This window comes from Sorex fumeus, unplaced genomic scaffold (genome assembly GCF_029834395.1).
Source record: "Sorex fumeus unplaced genomic scaffold, SorFum_2.1 ptg000094l, whole genome shotgun sequence".
NCBI classification, from domain to species: Eukaryota; Metazoa; Chordata; class Mammalia; order Eulipotyphla; family Soricidae; genus Sorex; species Sorex fumeus.
In genome coordinates this window covers 22,013,586-22,035,003 of record NW_026606151.1, presented here as the reverse complement: position 1 = coordinate 22,035,003, position 21,418 = coordinate 22,013,586, and the positions used below count along the sequence as shown (strand labels likewise).

General features: G+C 43.8%; 1 protein-coding gene and 1 pseudogene across 1 annotated transcript; both read left to right on the top strand.

The window, feature by feature from the left end:
- The first annotated feature begins 6,125 nt into the window (after positions 1–6,125).
- On the top strand, positions 6,126–12,017 carry LOC130040235 (putative olfactory receptor 2W6). The gene is made up of 2 exons (XM_056132246.1): positions 6,126–7,037; positions 11,994–12,017. The coding sequence occupies exons 1-2, from the start codon at positions 6,126–6,128 to the stop codon at positions 12,015–12,017; spliced, it is 936 nt and encodes a 311-aa protein (XP_055988221.1).
- Positions 12,018–12,528: 511 nt separating this feature from the next.
- Positions 12,529–17,955, top strand: LOC130040175 (putative olfactory receptor 2W6; annotated as a pseudogene).
- Positions 17,956–21,418: the final 3,463 nt, after the last annotated feature.

Below are 21,418 nucleotides of genomic sequence, written 5' to 3'. Positions count from 1 at the left end.
CTTTGGAAGAGCTTGAGGAGTATAGGTAGGAAATCTTCTTTAAACGTCTGGTAAAACTCACCAATGAATTCATCAGACCTGGACTTTTGTTCTTGGGGAGATTTTTAATTCTTGAATCTCAGAAGCTAAGAACTGGTCTTCAGTAGGAAGCTTAGCAGACAGAGGGGAGAGGGGTTAAGAGAGGAAATAGGACGGGGGACCCAGGGACAATAGTGAGGGTGTAGTGTTGTAAGGTTGCCTGCAAGAAACTATTAACAGGATTCTAAATCAGGGGGCCTAAAATAATTTTCTTACTTTAATTCTATACTTAGCTATAAACTCCTAATATATTTCCCCTACTGAACTTATGGCAGGCTCAAAGTGCTCTTAGCTTCATTTTCTTCATTTCTTGTTGTACAAGAATGGTAGGATTCAGGAACCTAAAGTTATGATTTTTTATAATTTTTATAAAATATGCTTTGCTGTGAGCAAATCTAGATAATTGCCAGTATCTCTCGAACTGTTGACATTGAATAAACCAAAATGCAATAAAATTGTACTAATTTATAGTATAAACATAAATATAGCTCACATTTATTTTCAACCTAATAACAAATGAAGTCATACATAAATTCATCTTATAAAAAAATTCCATGAAAAAATGTAAAACTAAATTTAGAACATGAAACATAGTACTTATGGGAGCATTCCATAAAATTGCTCTAGAATACTCTATTGCTGATGCTTTCTTAATCACCTCTGTGAGCACCTATCCCTAAGGTCTCACTCAACACAATAGCCTTTGTAATTGTACATAAATATTTCCTACTGCAAAGTAATGATTCTCATAGCACATAAATAGCAATATAGTCCTATGTGGGCAGAAATCCAATACCAATGTTCCTAGTAAGAGAACACTGAAAGAGTGTCCTAGGCCAGGAATGTAGTCCAATGATAGAACACTTTTCTTCAATGTGTGGAACCAGGATTTGATACCTGAAATTTCAAACAATTAAAATAGATGATCTTATCCAAGATCTAATTACCCAAATTCATAAACTCTTCCACCAGCCTCACATTTAACTTTTCCCATCATCTATATTGAAGGTTTCTACTAAATCAGAGGTAAGCCTATGCATCCATACCTGAAAGTGACTGCAGTTAGCATTAGAAACGAGGGGCTAATCCAATATTTCTGAAATGTCACTGCCTCCCGGGAACTGTTTGGGTTCTCAGGGAAATGAAGAAATATCATGATGGGAACAGGAATACACTTGGCCTCGTTGCAGCAGGACAACTGTAAGTTCTTACCTTATAAAAATAGGATGACTTCATATTTTCTTTATTTTCTGGTAAGTGTTCTCTGCAAACTCATGTAAAAGACCCAAAGTCAAAACAGAGCCTCCATTTCATGGATTACAAACAATAGACCTCAAGGTAAGAACTAAAGAAAAATGTAAAAGGTGAGTAGCACTGCACTGCGCTGTCCTCCCATTGTTCATCGATTTGCTCGAGCGGGCACCAAAGGTATGTAAGTTACAAAAATTACAAGGAAGCTAATGTTGTTTCAGAGATTAAAATGGTACTAAATTTTAGCAAGAACAGTTAGTTCTTGCATCATGTTCTACGTGTGCCAAGATTTTACTTGCTACCTTATGTTTTGTACATTATCTTAATATTCCTCATAACCATCCTAAAAAGTAGGTAGTAATAGACTCTAAGTGTGCAGATGAAAAAAATTATTATCTTGCTCAAGTTCACCCTTTGAAGAAATAGCTATTTTGCTCTAATTCAGCCACAGCAGTCGGATCTAGGGCATAGTTTTAACTATTTTTAAAGCATCTTCTCCTTCGACTACGTGTAAGCATAGCAACATATACCTCTTACCTTGAAATTAAATAATGAACTAAAATATTAGACAACTGTGTAATTTTATTGTCGTTTTTATTTTCTTACAATATAATGGTAGACATTCAAGCTATGTTAACATGTTTAGTTCATTAGTCTTAAATATGGCTGAAAGCCATAATCTGTAAAATTATACTGTCATTAGACACCATATCTACACAATAAAAAATGTTTAATGTGTTTCAATTCAAAGTACCATGACAATATCTTAACCTCTATTTCTTTGGCAGATCCTCTGTTTCATTTTTAATATCATATTTATTTTTAAACTAAAATGAAAAGTTTTCAAATATTGAGCTCAAAGGGATTGGAAATCTGACTCAGTAATAGAGCACTCGTACAATGTGTATGGGATCTGGGTTTGACTTGCTTTATAAAGTAAACATATATATAAAACAAGTATATAAATATAGTTTGATAGATGAAGATACAGACCTCAATTTGACATGCATAGTATGAATATCCTCTGTGTAGTCTTACAACATTTAACTACACAAAAGAAAATGTCCTATTTGGACAGCTCATCTAATCTCTGGGGCTTTCCATGACGCTGGGGTAAATTGAGCCAGTTATATTTTCATCTGCTAGCATAACTAACATGTTTTAGAAGGTGTTTGTCGACTACACATTTTCATGCCTCACATTATAGAGGAGAAGCTCTGAAGCACTCATTTTTAGCTCAATAATCTGAGACATTGAAAAACCAGTTATGGCTAACAGCAACTACAAAAGTATGGCAGTAAAGATCATGCAGTGCTGAAAACTGTTGACAATGACCTGCATGTTTAGCCTGGGAAAAATTATCTAAAAAGACTTTAGGGGCTGGAGTGATAGCACAGCGGGTAGAGCATTTGCCTTGCACGCAACTGACGTGGGTTCGATTCCCAGCATCCCATATGGTCCCCTGAGCACCGCCAGGAGTGATTCCTGAGTGCACAGCCAGGAGTAACCCCTGAGCACCGCCAGGAATGATTCCTGAATGCAGAGCCAGGAGTAACCCCTGAGCATCACCAGGTGTGCCCCAAAAGAGCAAATAAATAAATACATAAATAAATAAAAAGACTTCAATATTGATAGAGACTTAAAAGACATGAGCATCCTTAATGAGTCACATTAAATAATCCTGTCCAGAGTTCTGCTTTTGGGTGACTAAGTTTGGGTAACTTAGCATCCACAGAAATGATTATACTGTAAACATCAGGAGTATGGGTGCTTTCGGCACAGGGAAATTATGACTGAGGAAGCACCAGCAGAACCTACTGAAGCCATGGCTGATGCTCTGTTGGCTTTGACTTGGGTTTTTAATTGCACAAATAATCCACCTTCGTGGTTTAAGTTTTGCCCTTTTTTCTTTGCCCCTGTTTTGTTTTCTATTTTTGAATAAGGCAGTGTGGGATTGACTACTTTGAATTCTTTTCAAAACACAGTGAACAAATACCTGGGTGCTGTAAAGAAGCATCTCTGAACTCATAATACAAAGTAAGGGGTATTGATTAAGCAAAAGAAAGAGACTGCTTCATGAAACTAGAGCAATGAAACAGGGCTGTGTGAACATTCCATGCAGGAATGACCTCTGCAGAGCAGAGACTGGACCCATGGCATCCAAAGTCCAATTTGATGCTAAAATTCCATGACCTTTTAATTCCTAATTCTATTTCACTTTCAGTGGTAGTGAAAGCCAAATGAATTTAGTAATAAAGATTTTGATTAGAGTCAAAGTTTCATTCTCTATTTTTCTAAGATGTACTAGTTCAATGGGCTGGAGTGATAGCACAGCAGGTAGGCATTCGCCTTGCACGTGAATGACCCGGGTTTGATTCCTCCGTCCCTCTCAGAGAGCCCAACAAGCTACTGAGAGTATCCGCCTGCAAGGCAGAGCCTGGCAAGCTGCCAGTGGCATATTCAGTATGCCAAAAACAGTAAGTCTCACAATGGAGACGTTACTGGTGCCCGCTTGAGCAAATCGATGAACAACAGGAGGACAGTGCTACAGTGCTGCTCATTCAATAAGTATTTGGGGTTTGTGAATATTGTTTTTACTATATTCATAATGTTTTCCTTTTAAGCTAGATGGAAATTTTAAGCTGCCCAGTTTAGAACTAGAACTTCATTAAATCGTCAGAGTGAAACATAGAAGAATAATGGGTAGCAGGAATCATAATGATTTGTGAGTTAATGTTTGTTGTGTTTTGTTTTGTTTTTAGCGAAGCAAAATAGTTTTATTGAAACTGACATAGAAAGGTATTAAGAGAGAGAAAGAGAGGAAGCACACATTCAAGTGAGAACAGATTTCTCCAGAGTGGACAAAGCCTAACATTTTATTTTTCAGAAATAAATGTGGGAGAGAAACAGTGCAGCAGCTAATGTGCTCACCTTGCATGAGGCATTCTGGTTTTGAATCCCTGCCCCACACCACACCGTCCAGCCCTGCATTGGTCCGCCAATCCCCTTTAGGAATGGTCCCCAATCACAGAGCTAGGAGTAAGCCCTGAATACTACCAGGGTGCCCACCCTCCCCAAAAAATAAAAGATAATTTCTCTCTAGCACCAAAAACACATACGCAAATGGATACCGTGGTCTGTAACACTAGAGTTGATCAGTAAGACGCAGTCTGCATTGGTGAATAAGGGGAAAATCTACTGGTTAGCAGTCACTTTGATAGCTGTTATGATTACATAGGACTGAGATGTAGATTTTAGAAGCACCTAAGTGAATCCACTACCACTGGCAGAGAAAAAGATGCCATTTCACTTTATACACTCTCCTCGCTCCTTTGAGAGTGGAAGGATGCAGAATGATGAGATATTTATGACCGTGTCAAGAAAAAGCAAAGCCTCAGAATACATCCGCTCAGATCAGGGATGTGGTTCAGTGGCAGATATTGCTTCCTTTAGCTGTAGCAGAGTCTCCTGCCCCCGTGCCTGGCTGTTCTCACTGGGGCCCCTTGGAGGAGGGTGAATTGAGTTTCCCTCCCCGCCCAGAACAGAGCCCCAGCAGCCGAAGACCTCCAGAACCAGCCACAGCCATGCTGAGACTACTCTCCACACATCCAGACAGGCCTCATGCATGAAGGAACTGGCAGAGGAACCCAGGCATACGAGTCCCGGGGCTGAGATCTCCAAGCCTGCTCAGATCAGGATTGGGCCTCTTCACCCAGATCCCCCATCTTCCAGTAGGTAGGTGTTACACCCACCAACTGCTCCTGGCGCCATGTAATCCCATCAATGGCCAAGACTATAAAATCCAGCTCCCAGAAGCGCGCAGCAGCGCAACATCTTATTATCTCATTTTTACTGTGGAGAATCCGGCAGGCTACCGAAAATATCCTGCCGCATGGCAAACTCTGGCAAACTTCCCCTGTTGTACTCAATATGCCAAAAACCAGTAACAATGATAGGTCTCATTCTCCTAGCCCTGAAAGAGCATTGAATATGGATCTTTTAAAATCTCAGGGCTAGGAAGAAGGAGACGTCACTGGTGTCTGCTTGAGGCAATCAACAAACAACAGGATGCTCGTGTTCGTGATCGTGAAGCTGTAGCTTCAATCCTCACCATGGCATAGCCCCTGAATCATCCCTCCCATGACTGTCAAGCACTGCCAAGTGTGGTCCCCATGGCCCCTGAGCACCAATGTGCCAGAGCATGTGAGTGACTCTGGTAACTGTACAAGTTTAGTCACTCTCACTGTACTCCCGTTGTTCATCGATTTGCTTGAGCAGGCCCAGTAACATTGTGAGACTTGTTACTGTGTTTGGCGTATTGAATACATCACAGATAGCTTGCCAGGCTTTGCCATGCAGGTGAGATACTCTCGGTAGCTTGCCGGGCTCTCCAACAGGGGTGGAGGAATCGAACTCTGGTTGGCCAAGTTGGCCGTGTGCAAGGCAAATGCCTTACCCGCTGTGCTATCGCTCCAGCCCAAGTTTAGTACATAATCAAAATACACTAAAACTTGGGTGCCACGGCGTGTTAGATCTTTTCAAAGATTTCTAAATGATATGAATGATTTTAACACTTTACTTTTAGAACCAGTCTGGATGTAAGTTAATATATAGTGCCTTCATGAAGGCAAGGGAATGCAAGGGAACTAGTAAGAGAATGCCCACGTAGGAAATAAGGATGCAGATAGGTTGTTTGTGATGTAAACGACAGTTTGGAGTTTTGTACTTCTCCTGAAGACTGATAGTAATTTTTGTTGCCGTGGATTTCTCCTAGCCTTTCATGAGAAGCAGTGGAAATGAACAATGAAAGTTTCTCCACAGACTTCATCCTTCTGGGATTCTCTGACTGGCCCCAGCTGCAATGTATCATCTCGGTGCTTGTCCTCATCTTCTATGTCGTGATTCTGGTGGGAAACACAATGATCATCCTTGTGTCTAACCTAGACCCCAAGCTCCATACGCCCATGTACTTCTTCCTCTCCAATCTGTCCTTCTTGGATCTCTGTTTTACCAACAGCGTTATCCCCCAGATGCTGGTAAATATGTGGGGTTCAGATAAATCCATTACTCAACTTAGGTGTATGGTCCAAGCTGCCATCGCCCTGGACCTGGGCTTCACAGAGTGTCTGCTCTTGGCTATGATGGCCTATGACCGCTATGCTGCTGTGTGCCAGCCTCTGCACTACACGGTGATAATGCACCCTCAGCTCTGCCACTGGATGATCATAACTGCCTGGTTAGGTGCTGTTGGTGGATCCTTAGCTATTTCACTCCTGACATTCTCATTGCCAAGATGTGGGCACCAAGAAGTGGATAATTTCTTCTGTGAGATCCTCGATCTCATCAAGACTGCTTGTATCTATTCGAAAATACTTGAGGCAGTTGTCCTTGCTCTCTCAGTGGTATTTCTTCTGGTGCCTTTATCAGCAATTCTCTTCTCCTATGGCGTCATCACTCGCACTGTCATGAGGATCAAGTCAGCAACAAGATGGCGGAAGCTCCTCAGCACCTGTGGCTCCCACCTCGCCGTGGTGGCCCTCTTCTATGGAACAGCCATGTCTATGTACTTGAAGCCACAGAGAAACGCATTCAAAAACGAGGGGAAGTTCATTGCTCTGGTGTATATGATCCTTATACCTAGCCTTAACCCACTCATCTACTCCTTAAGAAACAAAGATGTAAAGAATGCAGTCAAGAAAATCCTGTGTGTCAAAATGTGGTCAGGGAAGTGGTAAGAAAAGTGGGAAAAGTCAAGCATTCAGGAAGCTATTTCAACACATTGATTGTGTTGAACACATTCAACACATGGCATTTATAATTATCATATTAATTATAATAATAATACCTCTTTTTTCAAAGCAGGTTTTTGAGCATTTCCACGTACCAATAACTTTCCTAGGTACAGATTTTGTTAATAGTAAGGAAAGAGAAACGATAAGAGATAGAGATCCACAGGCATAAAGAAAATGTAATTTGTTTGTGGGGAAAATTTTGAATCTATGACTGCATATAAATAAAGTATAGAAGAAACATGTAGTGAGCAAGTCTTGGATATATGTACTAAGTATTGAGGAAAGACTTTTTTCATCAAATCATGTTCTAATGTAGGTTGACACTGGGCGATGACTTTTCTTCACATACTTAACAATTTGTGCAAAACACCATCCCCCTCTTCTCCCAGTCCCTGGTGCCCTCCCAGCATCCTTTCCCCTTCTGCTCCATCCTATCTGGGCACAGGGCCATTACACTGCTGCCTGCATTTCGAACCTGACCTGCTTGGCTCAGTGCCAGGAACAAGACCTGTGTGAATCCAAGTTTCCTTGCTCCAATATAAAGGCTCTCGACCCTTTCTCCCTCACCTGCTTGTTACTGAATGGCAAGGTAGTTACTCCCTACTTAGCTCCTAGTTGGCAAGGCAGTCAGTAGCTTTGATCAAAGTTAGCTAGGAAAGAATGAGGAAGTAAAATTGAAAGGAACCATTGCACTCATGGAGTACTGTCACACATTAGGAAGCCATGAAATACATGTGATGTTCATGTTAATTAAGCCCTGGGGTCTGGGGTTTCTCTATTACTCTAATTTAGCTTGCATCCTTACAGAGCCTAATTAAAGACTTGTCCCTTGTTCTGTAAATCCCCATGGTTGCTCAGCTGCAGCATCAACATTACCTGGAAGCTTCTTGGGTCCCACCTCAGACTGGCTGAGTCAGCCGTCTGGCAAACAGTCCATTTAGCTGACTGATGTCCAAGAATCACTGAAGTAGAGAGTAGAGACACACTGAATGGATTGAAAAACATTATTTGTGTGCGTTTTACTTAATCCCCTGTGTGATGTGTGTGATGGGTATGTGGAAGTAGTCAATATCAATTTCTCAATAGTTTCCATAAGCAGTTTCTCCTGGCTCATGCACTCAAGAATTACTCCTGACGGTACTAGCATAAGGGATGCTGGGAATCGAACAATCGAACATGGGTTCGCTGCGTGCAAGGCAAACGCCCTATACCTGCTGTGCTATTGCTCCAGCCCTTCCATAAGCAGTTTCTAAATTTCTCAAATTTCAACTTTATCTAAGAAGAGTCCATGAGAAAATCTGGTTCAGGCTTGTGAAAGAAAAAAAAATTTACCTAATGTTAAATGAAGTCACTAGAAAAGGTTATTCCTACCCTAGGATTGGCTTCTTGCACTGGCTTTATAATTAATAATGTCTCAGTAATTAACAATGCCCTTTCACTTCTGAACATGGACATGGTAGGTGGGAATTGGGGAGAAAGACTGGTGGCTTTTGTTTTACAAAATGAAAGTTTGTTAACCAAATTCTTTTTACTTTGTTTTACTGATTAAAAAAAAACTAAATATTTATGAGAGTTATTCCTTAACTGCACACTTGGGACGAGCCTCACCCACAAGTCAATCTATTCCTGGACATTTCATACCACACACCTTACCCATACTCCAGGAGTACCATAACACATTTGATGGAGTTCAAAGTAGGATGCAAACAATTTTAGAGGGAAATATTTTTTACAGATATATATATGTATATATATATATATATATATATATATAGAGAGAGAGAGAGAGAGAGAGAGAGAGAGTCTGGCAAACTTACTGTGGCGTACCCAACCTGCCAAATACCAGTTACAATGATGGGTCTCATTCTCCTAACCCTGAAAGAGCCTTGAATATGGCACTTTTTTAAATCTCAGGGCTAGCATGAAGGAGACGTTACTGGGGCCTGCTCAAGGCAATCGACGAACAGCAGGATGATCGTGATCGTGATATATATAAAAGATCACAAGGCTCAACCTTTAACAACATGTTAGTGATCTCTTATAAGAAGGGCTTAATGGTCCCTGGGTGGAATATAACCATTCTCACCCTCTTTCCTCTAAGGATACTTTTTGTAGCATTTTCAGCGGTTTTTCGTAACAAACAATGCAAAGTATATTATTTTGGTTCTGCTTTGGGGCAGGGATTGGGGTTCAGGATGGAAACACCTGAAATATGGTAGTGGGAAGGTGTAATGGTGGTTGGATTGGTGTTTGAATATTAAATGTGATGAAATATTGTGAACTACTTTATGAAATAAAAAAATTATTTAAAATAATAATCCCAGGGATTGTATTACACACAGAAGAACCACCCTATCAGTACCAGATAAATACCTCACCAGCAGACCTCCACTACCTCCACTACCTCCACCACCCAGCCGCCGCCACACTCCAGGATGCTTTTCAGACGCTCGGGCCAAGACTTACTCACAAGTGAAGCTCCATGGAACAAGATAAATGGAAATCTGAGACCTTGCACTCCAGGCTCTCTAATTAAAAAAAGTTTTAAATAAAAAATGGTTATGTCCTTGTTAAAATTCTATCTTTCTGGTAAGAAATATTCTATGAAAATATAATTGATGGTTTTTCCTTTTGGAAATTATTTTACAATTTATTCATCAGCTGGATTTCAGCTTTATGTAAAATTTACAGTCTATACTTTCCCTCTCCTGTCCCTTGAAAATTAAATCAAAATTCAAAAGTGAGTCCATCTGAGTTTGCACATTCTTGCCAGACAGACCTCACTACTGCCATTTCTGCATCACGCTAAAAAGTAGCAACATAAAGTTTATCCTGCCTGGAATACGCTAACACTAATGAGAAGTAATTACACTCAACTATGTTTTAGTCAATGGGGATCACACAGCCAACTGTGGTTCCAATTTTTTGGGGGCTATTTTTTCTAACCCAAGTTTGTAGTACGCTGTATAATCTAGCTTTATGAAATTATAATCAATGATATTTGCACAAAACAAAATCAACTAACTGTGCATTTCTCTGAACATAGTTCTACTCTATTCCCACTGTCTCTATTATATATATATATATATAAATATATATATATACTTGCCCAAGGACATAGCATATTGGTCATAGAGTGCAAGCCTTGTATGAGTAAGGACCTGAGTTCAAACAATGGCGGCACTGTAGGAATCTCCAAATGCCCCAGATTTAGCCCTGAAGTTCCTGGAGCACCAGAACCGAACATTCAACGGTCTGGCCAGCTGGCTGGGAATCACAGGGACCGTCCTTATGCCCCATGACCACTGCTTGGAAAGCCCAAAAGTAAATAGTTAAATAAAGTTAAACATCTGAGAATTGACAAGGAGCTTCTCATTAAGCTGTTGACCTACCTTTGAGATAAAGATTGACAAATGATTTTTAAGGTATTAGATAATCCAACTGTGCAGAGATAGGAGGGGAAGGATGGAATACACAAAGCTAACATGACTGTAAAATAGATATAATGTTTTTATATGCAGAGATACAATTTTACTGAGTGGTAATTTGAGAATTCAAGATAATGTAACAGCACTGGGAGAGAATGCCAGCTCTCCAGAATTCAAACTTAAACACAAAAAGGTTATGCCTACATCAAGGGTCCTGAGGGCTGAAAGGGGATAGTTGCATGAGTACTCATGTACAAATCACTATCACGATCATCCTGTTGTTCGTCGATTGCCTCGAGCAGGCACCAGTAACGTCTCCTTCGTCCTAGCCCTGAGATCTTAAAAAGTGCCATATTCAAGGCTCTTTCAGGGTTAGGAGAATAAGACCCATCATTGTTACTGGTATTTGGCATATTGAGTACGCCACGGGGAATTTGCCAGACTCTGCCGTGTGGGCAGGTTACATTCGGTAGCCTGCCTGGTTGTCCAAAGTAAGAATAAGATAATAAGATGTCACATGGCAGAGAATGTGGCAGCGTGCTTCCAGGATCTGGGTTTTATAGTCTCTGGGTCTTGGCCGTTGATGGGATTACACCGCGCCAGGGGGCCAGTTGGTGGGTGTGACCCCTGCCTACTGGAAGATGGAGGATCTGGGTGGAGGATGCTCAGCCCCGATCCGAGCAGGCTTGGAGATCTCATTGTCAAATAAAAAATTAAAATTGATACAACTCAGCATCTCACAGAGGGTCTGGCTAGAAAATACACTGGAATAAACTAGCAGCACTTCAGGGACACTCAACTCTGCAACACAGCAGGTAGCAGATACCCGAAAGGTGAAACCCCCATCAAGCATGGCTGAGCGACCATCCTGAAACTGATATGACAAATGAGAAAATTCTGTGAAGATCAGATTTTTGTAGAGCTTAGGTTGGATACAAGCAACCCAATCCCCCAGTCACCGCCCAAATCAGATGCACCGTGACACCACACCAAAAGTCAACACCAGTGACCGTGAACCCTGGACCCAAAGCCCAGGCCAGCTAGACCTTTGTGCTGAAACAACTCAAAAGCTTGGGTGCGGAACAGTAGAGACAGGGCCAAGAGTAATGCTCCAAGGATGGAAGCCTGCCTCATGAACTGGAGGAGAAGGCAGCTGGGATAGAGAAGGGATCACTAAGTCAATGATGGTTGAAGGAATTGTTCGGGATGGGAGATGTGTGCTGAAAGTAGATAAAGAACCAAACGTGACAGCCTCTCAGTATCTGTATTGCAAACCATAATGCCCAAAAATAAGAGAGAGAGTAAGAGGGAAATTGTCCACCATAGAGGCAGGAGGAAGGATGGGATGAGGGGTAGGGATACTAGGATCATTGGTGGTGGAAAATGTACACTGATGGAGGGATGGGCGTTCGATCATTGTATGACTGAAACTCAAACATGAAAGCTTTGTAAGTATAGCTCAGAGTGATTCAATAAAAATAAAATAAATTAATAATAAATAAAGATTGGGTGCCAAAAATCCCACTGTCGTCCAGATGCACAGACACCAGAGCCTCGGCCACCAGACTGTTTGGCAAACACTTAAGAAATCTTCACGAGGGGCTGGAGTGATAGCACAGCGGGTAGGGCATTTGCCTTGCATGCAGCCAACCCGGGGTTTGATTCCCAGCATTCCATATGGTCCCCTGAGCACTGCCAGGTGTAACCCCTGAACAGTGCAGGGTATGACCCAAAAAGCAAAAAAAGAAAAAAGAAAAGAAATCTTCACAAGGCATTTGGGGGTACCCAAATCAGTAGAATCATAGGCACTGATCTGATACTGGGAGAACAGGATCTCTGCTCAGAACAGCTAGAATTCAGAACTCTATCCTTAGCTCATGAAAATAATTAAAATTAAGGGGTTCGGCCACGTAAGTAATGGGTACAGAAGCCCTGGAAAGTCTTCAAGTATATCAGCACTTATAATGATCCTGAGGATGATGACAGAGGATGTCATAATCTTTACTGAACTGAGGAAGACATCAGAAAAAGATTTAAGAAGGTCAAAGAAGATTAATGGAAAAATTAACTAATTCACTGAAATAGAATTGAAGGAGCTAAAAAATATAATTAGCAAGACTCGGGCAGTAGAATGGAAAAAGCTTAAAATCGAATTAGTAAATGCTAGTTAGTATTTATTAATACCATAGTATTTACTAATACTAATAATATAAGTCACATAATATCAAGAATGAATAAAATTTAAGATATTTAAGAACAACCTCCAAATCCCAAAGGAAAGGAGAGAAAGAGAAAAAGTGGATAGTGGAAGAGATAATAGCTAAGCAGAATGTTATCCAATTGCTATTCAATAATTCACTTCATTATAAACAAATAATAGCTAGACTTATATTTAATTTTTTAAAAAAACTTGCTTAGGGGCTAAAGCAATAGCACAGCGGGTAGGGCGTTTGCCTTGCACGCAGCCAACATGACCGACACAGGTTCAATTCCCAGCATCCCATATGGTCCCCCGAGCAGAGCCAGGAGTGATTCCTGAGTGCATGAACCAGGAGTGACCCCTGAGCATCACCGGGTGTGACCCAAAAAGCAAAAAAAAAAAAAATCTTGCCTAGTCCTTCAGAGAAAGCACTGGGGTTAAAGCGTTTGTACCTCCTGATATGAAGGCACCAGTGGGAGAAATCCCTGAGCACCACAAAATTCCCTCATTGCCCCCAAAAAGAGCATTATATCGGTTAGGGTTGATGTCATCAGAGTATACAGGTGCCACTAGGATAGACAATAGAAGGTTCCCTCATGCTATCAAAAGGTCTGCAAGGATGAGGAACTTATAAAAACCAGCAAGGCTGTGGTTAAGAAGGAAACAATTTAAGCCTAAATATGATGAGGCTAACAAGGACAAGATCCTGGAAATGTTTCCTTGGAAGCTTATAGGATAACACTGTTTTGTCCTTCCTATATAGCCTCAGGTAGTAGTCTGTGGCAACATGTTCCCAGGAGAGCTGCCCTACAAGCCTCAATGTCTCTCTTACTGAGTCCATACAAAAATAACTAGTATTGGGGCTGGAGCGATAGCACAGTGGGTAGGGTGTTTGCCTTGCACGCGGCCGACCCGGGTTTGATTCCCAGCATCCCATATGGTCCCCTGAGCACCGCCAGGAGTAACTCCTGAGTGCAGAGCCAGGAGTAAGCCCTGTGCATCACCCGGTGTGACCCAAAAAGAAAAAAAAAAAAAGCTAGTATTAAGATGCTGATTGAGTTATTGGACTGAGGAAAGGAGAAAAACACCTTAAGACCTTAAGAGGTATTTTGCCCCTGGGCAGTCAGGAAGGGCTTTGGAATACCCCTAGGTGGTGTTTCTGCTTGAGCCTGGCAGTCGGGAAGGGCTTTCTTATGTGGATTTTGCTACCTGCCTGGGTGTAACGTGGGCCCAGAGGGCAAGGTGTAGAGAGACAAGTTGGGGTGGAGAGGCGAGTGGGAGATAGGGAGAATCCAGGGAGCTGGGATCTAGGAACGAGGGGCTACGAAGGAAGAGTGCATGAACGGGAGGGACAGGAGGAGATGGGAAATGAGGGGCAGTGTGAGACTTGAATGGGGGGCTCAGAGAGACTGGGGCAGGCGTGTGGGGAGAATGGAATAAACAGCATCTGATCAATCAACCGACTTGGCCCTCATTTCCTCCTCTGTCTGCTCCACGCACAGGGAGAGGGGAAGGAGTCGGGGTGGCCGGGGGGACACTGGGAACATTGGTGGTGGAGAATGGGCACTGGTGGAAGGATGGGTACTCATTTATTGTATGACTAAAACATAATCAGGAAAGTTTGTAAATCTGTAACTGTATCTCACGGTGACTCATTTAAAACATTTTTTTTTTTTTTTTTTTTTGCTTTTTGGGTCACACCTGGCAATGCGCAGGGCTTACTCCTGGCTCTGCACTCAGGAATCACTCCTGGCAGTGCTCAGGGGACCATATGGGATGCTGGGAATCAAACCCAGGTCGGCCACGTGCAAGGCAGACGCCCTACCCGCTGTGCTATTGCTCCAGCCCCTAAAACATTTTTAAAAAATAATAAAATATGTTTTCGGGAGGATTAGTCCTTACAAGTGGTATCAAGGGACCCGGAAACTGCACCCCGCAGGGCTAAGAGGTCATGTTGTTCTGGGGTCACACCAGGTCTTTGGGCAGCATGGACTCTGTACTACCTCACACATGAAGTATTTCATCTGTCACTGTAACTGTCCTCCTATTGTTCATCGACTTGCTCGAACAGGCCCAGTAACATCTCCACTGTGAAACTTGTAGTTACAGTGTTTGGCATATCAAATACATCACGGGTAGCTTGCCAGGCTTTGCAGGGCGGGCAAGATACTCTCAATAGCTTGCCAGACTCTCTGAGAGGGACAGAGGAATTGAACCCCGGTCAGTCAGGTCGGTTGGGCCGGCCACACGCAAGGCAAATGCCCTACCACTATGCCATCGCTCCAGCCATAAAGAGTGACATTGGTGTCCTTTTTATTTGTATTGTTTTGGAGTCCAATGAGATGATAATATTAACTAAAGAACACCAATAGTGCCTGAGGACCCACTCCAAATTCCATGGGGACAAATAACTCATTTGTGGCTTAACAGGTTGCTTTGTATTTGAACTATCTGCCTTGCTAGTTTTGCTGACTTTCCAGGTAGGAGGAACTAATGCTATGTGTTGTTGCTCTGTGTATGTGATGACAAGATACTTCTGGAATCAGTTCATTTTGTGGGACCAGAGTGACAGCACAATGAGTCAGGCCTTGCAGGCAGCAGATGAAGATTAGATTCATGGTATTTCATATGGTCCCCGAACACCACCAGGAATAAGCCCTGAGCACAGAGCCAAGATTTAAAAAAAAAAAAAAAAGCTCAATTTTTAATTTTTTATTTTTGCTTTTGGGACCACACCCAGCGATGCTCAGGAGTTACTCCTGGTTCTGCACTCAGGAATTACTCCTGGCAGTGCTTGGGGAACCATATGGGATGCCAGGGATTGAACCCAGGTCGGCCGTGTACAAGGCAAACACCCTATCTGCTGTACCACCTCCACCTCTCCAGCCCCTCAATTTTAAATTTTAGTGGTCATGAAAAGCAATAAAAAAATACATAACTTCAGAACTTATAAGATAAAGATTAATAATAGCATTTTTTCCTGGATTTCAAAACATAGACCAAAATAGGGATCAGTTCACTCTACTAGTGGACACAAAAACTGATCCAGAAACAACAAGGTAATGCAATGTTGAAAGGTAAAAAGGCATGAGAAAGTAAAGGAAAATGAAAGTAGTGTTTAATGATTATAGTTATAATGTCTGGGTGTTAACATATAGATTGAATGGATAAAGAGGTTCAACAACCAAATACCCACTTGTATTCCAAGAAAATATATTAACTTGATTTTTATAGCATTCAACTCTTGGTTTTGTGAACACACCAGCAGTGCTCTGGAGTTACTCCCACAGTGCTCCGAGAACCATTTGGCCGGGATTCTTGATCACAAACCACAGCAAGTGCTCCACCACTGAGTCACAACCCTGGGCCTCAAATCCTTTTGTAAGGGAGAGATTTATCAAAATCATGTGAGAATAATGGGAGGTCAAGGAAGAAAACTGAAAATGTATTTAACTCTAAAATATTTATACGACTAAGCTGATCTATTTATTAAATAACCATAATACACAGAAAGTGGCCTGGAGCACAGCAGTGGTTGGGTAGTGGAGGTTGGCTGCTAGGGCTGTGTCCCTTGGGGTGGGGAGGGCTCTCACCTGCCCCACAGCCTGGCTGCTTTCCAGACACATTATAAGACACTTCCTACCCATCTTCCACAATTACTACACCACATCTGATGGGGTTCAGACAGTAGGCAACAAATCATAGAGAAAATTATATAAATATATGCCTCTCGGAGAGCCCGGCAAGCTACCAAGAGTATCTCACCCGCACTGGCAGAGCCTGGCAAGCTCCCCATCGTGTATTCGATATGCGAAATGCAGTAACGACAATAGGTCTCATTCCCACGACCCTGAAGGAGCCTCCAATCGTTGGGAAAAGACAAGTAAGAAGAGGCTGCTAAAATCTCAGGGCTGGGAGGAATAGAGACATTACTGGCGCCCGCTCGAGTAATTCGAAGATCAACAGGATGACAGTAATACAGAATACATAGAAGCAAGCAGGTACCAAAGTATAGGATGCCCTTTCTGAGCTTTAACAAAACATTTAAAATCACATTTACTGTGTGTTGGGTTCAGCATAGTATTTTCACTACCACTTGGATATGATTCAATAGGGTGAGACTTGGGACTCTAACACAGGGAAATACTAAAGAGAGACACTCCTAATGGGCAGAAGCTTGCAGTTCAGTGATTTCTCAAGACCCATGAAGAGCTTTAGATATTCTTCAGTGCTCCCTAAGATCGATGGTATTTTTGTCTTCTAGCTTTCCATAAAGAACAATAAGAACAAGCTATGGAAGTTCAACCACAGGCTTCATACTTCTGGGGTTTTCTGACTGGCCTCGGTTATAACGCCTCATCTCCGTGGTGGTCGTCCTCTCCTATCTCGTGACTCTGGTGGGAAACTCGACCATCATCCTGGTGTCTAACCTAGACCCCAAGCTCCACACGCCCATGTACTCCTTCCTCTCCAAGCTGTCCTTCTTGGAATTCTGTTTTACCAACAGTGTTTTCCCCCAAGATGCAGGTAAATCTTTGGGGTCCAGATAAATCCATTTCTCATCTTAGTTGCATGCTCCAAGGTGCCATCACCCTAGACTTGGGTGCCACAGAGTGTCTGCTCTTGGCTGTGATGACCTATGACCGCTATGCTGCTGTGTGCCAGCCTCTGCACTACACAGGTGATCATGCATCCCCAGCTCTGCCACCAGATGGTCATAACATCCTGGCTGGGTGGCCTTGGAAGTGCCATAGTTATCTGCTCCTTGACTTTGAAATTGCCAAGAAGTGGACACCGAGAGGTGGATAATTTTTTCTGCGAGATGCCAGCGTTGATCAAGATGGCTTGTGCTTATTCCAAAGTCATTGAGGTGGTAGTTTTCACTCTTGGAGTGGTGTTTCTCCTAGTTCCTCTGTCACTGATCTTTGTCTCCTATGTGGTCATCACTCGCGCTGTGATGAAGATCAAATCCACAGGAAGATGGAGAAAAATCTTCAACACCTGCGGTTCCCACCTCACCGTGGTGACTCTCTTCTATGGAACAGCCATGTCTATGTACATGAAGCCCCAGAGTAACAGCACAGCCCCCCATGAGGGCAAGTTCCTGACCCTCTTCTACACCATCATCACTCCCAGCCTGAACCCTCTGATCTACACGCTGAGAAACAAAGACGTCAAGAGTGCAGTGAAGGGGCTGGAGCAATAGCACAGTGGGTAGGGCATTTGCCTTGCACGCGGCCCACCCAGGTTCGATTCCCAGCATCCCATATCGTCCCCCAAGCACCACCAGTAGTGATGCCTGAGCGCAGAGCCAGGAGTAACCCCTGAGTATCCTCTGGGTGTGACCCAAAAAGCAAAAAGAAAAAAAAAAGAGTGCAGTGAAGAGGCTGCTCTTGGCCAAGAAATGCTCAGCACATCTATGAGTTGCATGGAGGTGGGGAAAAAAATTCTAGGAGCGCACGGGAAATAATACTGAACTGTTGCAACAGAATCTGACTCATCGATTCAATGAGCTCCTCTTGATTCAGGGGAAGCCAAACCCTGGTCCCACTTTACGATTTTGTGAGTCCACTGAAATATCCAAAGAATCATTGGTTGTATCCTGGCTATCATTGTCATCCCGCTGGTAAACGAGAGTGCACGGGGCCCAGCGGATGTGGTCATTATTTTCGCCTTATTCATCACGCCCAGTTGCGATAGGGACCCAATGCCCTGAGTCTCTAACAGTTTCCAAATTCCTGATCCCGGGAGCGAGCACGACTCCGTCCTCCTCGGCCGTGTCCGCTCAGCGCCACCAGGTGGCGATGTTGAGAACTGACCGCACCTGGGGCGCTGCCAAGGCCCCCACGACCACGCAGTCTCCGCACAGGCTGCAACTCTGCACCGGCCACGGCGGTCTGTCTGCTGGAGACCCTCCACCCACTTTTGCACGACACATTTCCCCCCCACCCTGGACCCCGGACAGCTCTCTGCGTAGCAGGATCCCGTTTTCAGATCTTCCACCGCAAAAGCTCGCAGCGCTTTTCCCGCGGCACGGTCACTCTAGCAGAAGTGCCTTGGGCCTGAGGTTCTTGGGGCCCGGATCAAAGTTCCCTCTTACAGGGATCATCGGAGACTGATGGTCTCTGTGGACCGTTTTGGGGTTTTTTTTCCCCCTTTATCCATCCCGCAGTGTCCCGCGTTACCCCGCGTGCCCAGCAGAGGGCGCGCCGGACCGCCGCTGCCCGCAAGGGGCCTGGAGCTCATTGACCCTCTAAATCAATTTGTGGGGGAAAGAACTTTCCCAGACCACCTGGGCCAGCGAGCAGGAGGTGGTAGGTGAGGAAAACGCGCACACGCACACACACGCCTGGAACTCCCCACATTAACGGCAGTTAAAGAAAGAGATGTTAACCCTTTCCAGACCAGTTCAGATACACAAGCCTTCACTAGCCCACTCGTGAAAGTGGGGTCCAAGGTTCTGCCCATTTGTGGGTGAGCCTCCGGGAACTCATCCTAACAAGCTGGTTGGGCAACAAAAGAGACTAATATCCATAGCCAGGGAAAACAGGGGTTAAGAGGACTGGTCAGTGGTTGGAACTAACCACAAGTGTGTGGGGGGCTGAGGGTAGGTAAGATAGAGAGAGAAAAGACCAGTATGACAATAATAGCTGGGAATGATCGCGCTGGACAAGATCTGAGTGAGGGTGAAAAGTAGGTAAGGGATAGTCTTGTTTGTTTGTTTGTTTGTCTGTTTGTTTTAGTGAGACACCATGAGGTACAGTCGTAGACTTACAAACTTTCGTGCCTGAGTTTCAATTATACAATGATCGAGTACCCATTCTCCACCATCAATGATCCCAGTAGCCCTCCCACCCCTCCACCCCATCACCCCCACCCCACTCCGCCTCTGTGGCAGGGCATTCCTTTTGCTCGATCTTTCCTCTAGGGTGTTGTAGTTTGCAATAGAGGTATTGAGTAGCCATCGTGTTCGGTCTATAGTCTACTTTCAGCACGCATCTCGCATGGTAAGGGATATTCTTGATAACCCTTCAGTATCAATATTGCAAACACAATGCCTGAAAGGGGGTGAGGGAGAGAGAGAGAGAGAGAGAGAGAGACAGAGACAGAGACAGAGACAGAGACAGAGACAGAGACACGGAGAGAGAGAAGAAAAGTGCCTATCATAGAGGCAGGCCGGGGTTGGGAGTGGGGGCGATGGGCGGGAACCTGGGAACACTGGTGCTGGGAGATGCACACTGATGGAGGGATGGGTGTTGGAATGAAATGGGTGTTGTATGACTGAAACCTAGTCATGAACAGCTTTGTAAGCGTGTATCTCACAGTGATTAAATTAAAAAGTTAAAATTTTTTTTAAAAAAGACAGTTTATTGGCGAAGCGACACAGCTGTGCTCTTGGGCCCTAGGATTCCGCTCTGCCATTCTCCCATCCCTGCTGCTCGACGGAGCCATGGAGGGTCTGTCCCTTTATCCTACTCAAGATACACAGAAATTATTCTAGCGAAGACAGTGTCACCTCTCTGCCCCACCCATGTCAGCCATGCAGGGAAATGCTTGGCGTGGGTCAGGACGGTAAAGTTTGCCACCAACATGAACGCAGCACGGACCCTCGCGATCCACCAGCCATCAGGCTGTGCCTGAAGCCCGCTTAGTCCTCAGGACATGGCAGCTGGGCCCAGCGCTTGAGTTTTCAAAGAACTCGGGTTCCTGCTGAGGCGAGGGAAGGGAAATCGGCCACCGTGGTCCAGGCCTTCTCTGAGCGCATCACCATCACAGAAGAGTTTCAGACAGAGCTGAGATCATGGAGATTGTTGGTGCCCAGCCAGGCTCTCAGGATGAGCCCGTGGAGACTGACCCACAAGCGGGCAGGACCACAGGGACCCTGAAAATGGGCGAGCTATGACTCATGTGTCCGGACTGGTTTGGAAAGGGTTAAACATCTCTTCGTTTGGCTGCCTTTTAGCGCTCAGTATGACATAGAAGCAATCCTCCCTTTCTCACAGACCCCTAACCCAGCTGGGCATCAGAATGCAGAGATATCCTCACATCCCCTTAAGACCCAGGTGCGGGCTGTCACCCATGGCATCCTGGATCCCGAGGTTGTTGACCACTGGGAGTACAGGTTCAACAGGACAAAATAGTCCTCGATATAAGAGAGAATAAAAAGGAATACCCTGACGCTAAGGCGAGGTACGGTGGTGGGGGATGGGTTGGGGGTGGTGGGAGGGATGTTGGGAACATTGGTGGGGGAGAATGGGCACTGGTGGAGGGATGTGTAAATGATCATTGTATGACTCTAATGCAAACACGAAAGTTCGTAAGTTTTTAACTGTACCCCACAGTGATTCACTAATAAAAATAAATAGATAAATAAATATCCCTTGATGTTTTGTTGTCCCTCCTGTAGACTCCTTTTCCCCGTTAATGATTTCTCTGTACTGAGTGCATTAGATGTGTGTAAGTAAGATGGTAAATAAAAGGGTCTGAGGGGCGCTTCTCCATGCTTCTCTGCCGGAGCTAGCAAGAAGCCTCTCCAGAAAATCTCATTTCTCTCGTGTCTCTTATCTGAGCGCCCCCAACCGAAAGAATATTCACACAACAAATCTCATACTACATATATATATATGAAATGAATAAATGCCGTCATTCTATAGCTGTCCCTCTCCTTC

Bases quoted from the DNA above. Each gene is read 5' to 3' on its own strand.
- LOC130040235 (XM_056132246.1), top strand. From the start codon at position 6,126: ATGAACAATGAAAGTTTCTCCACAGACTTCATCCTTCTGGGATTCTCT. The intron at 7,038-11,993 runs GTCAAAATGTGG...CAAACATGAAAG, and splicing joins CAGTCAAGAAAATCCTGTGT to CTTTGTAAGTATAGCTCAGA.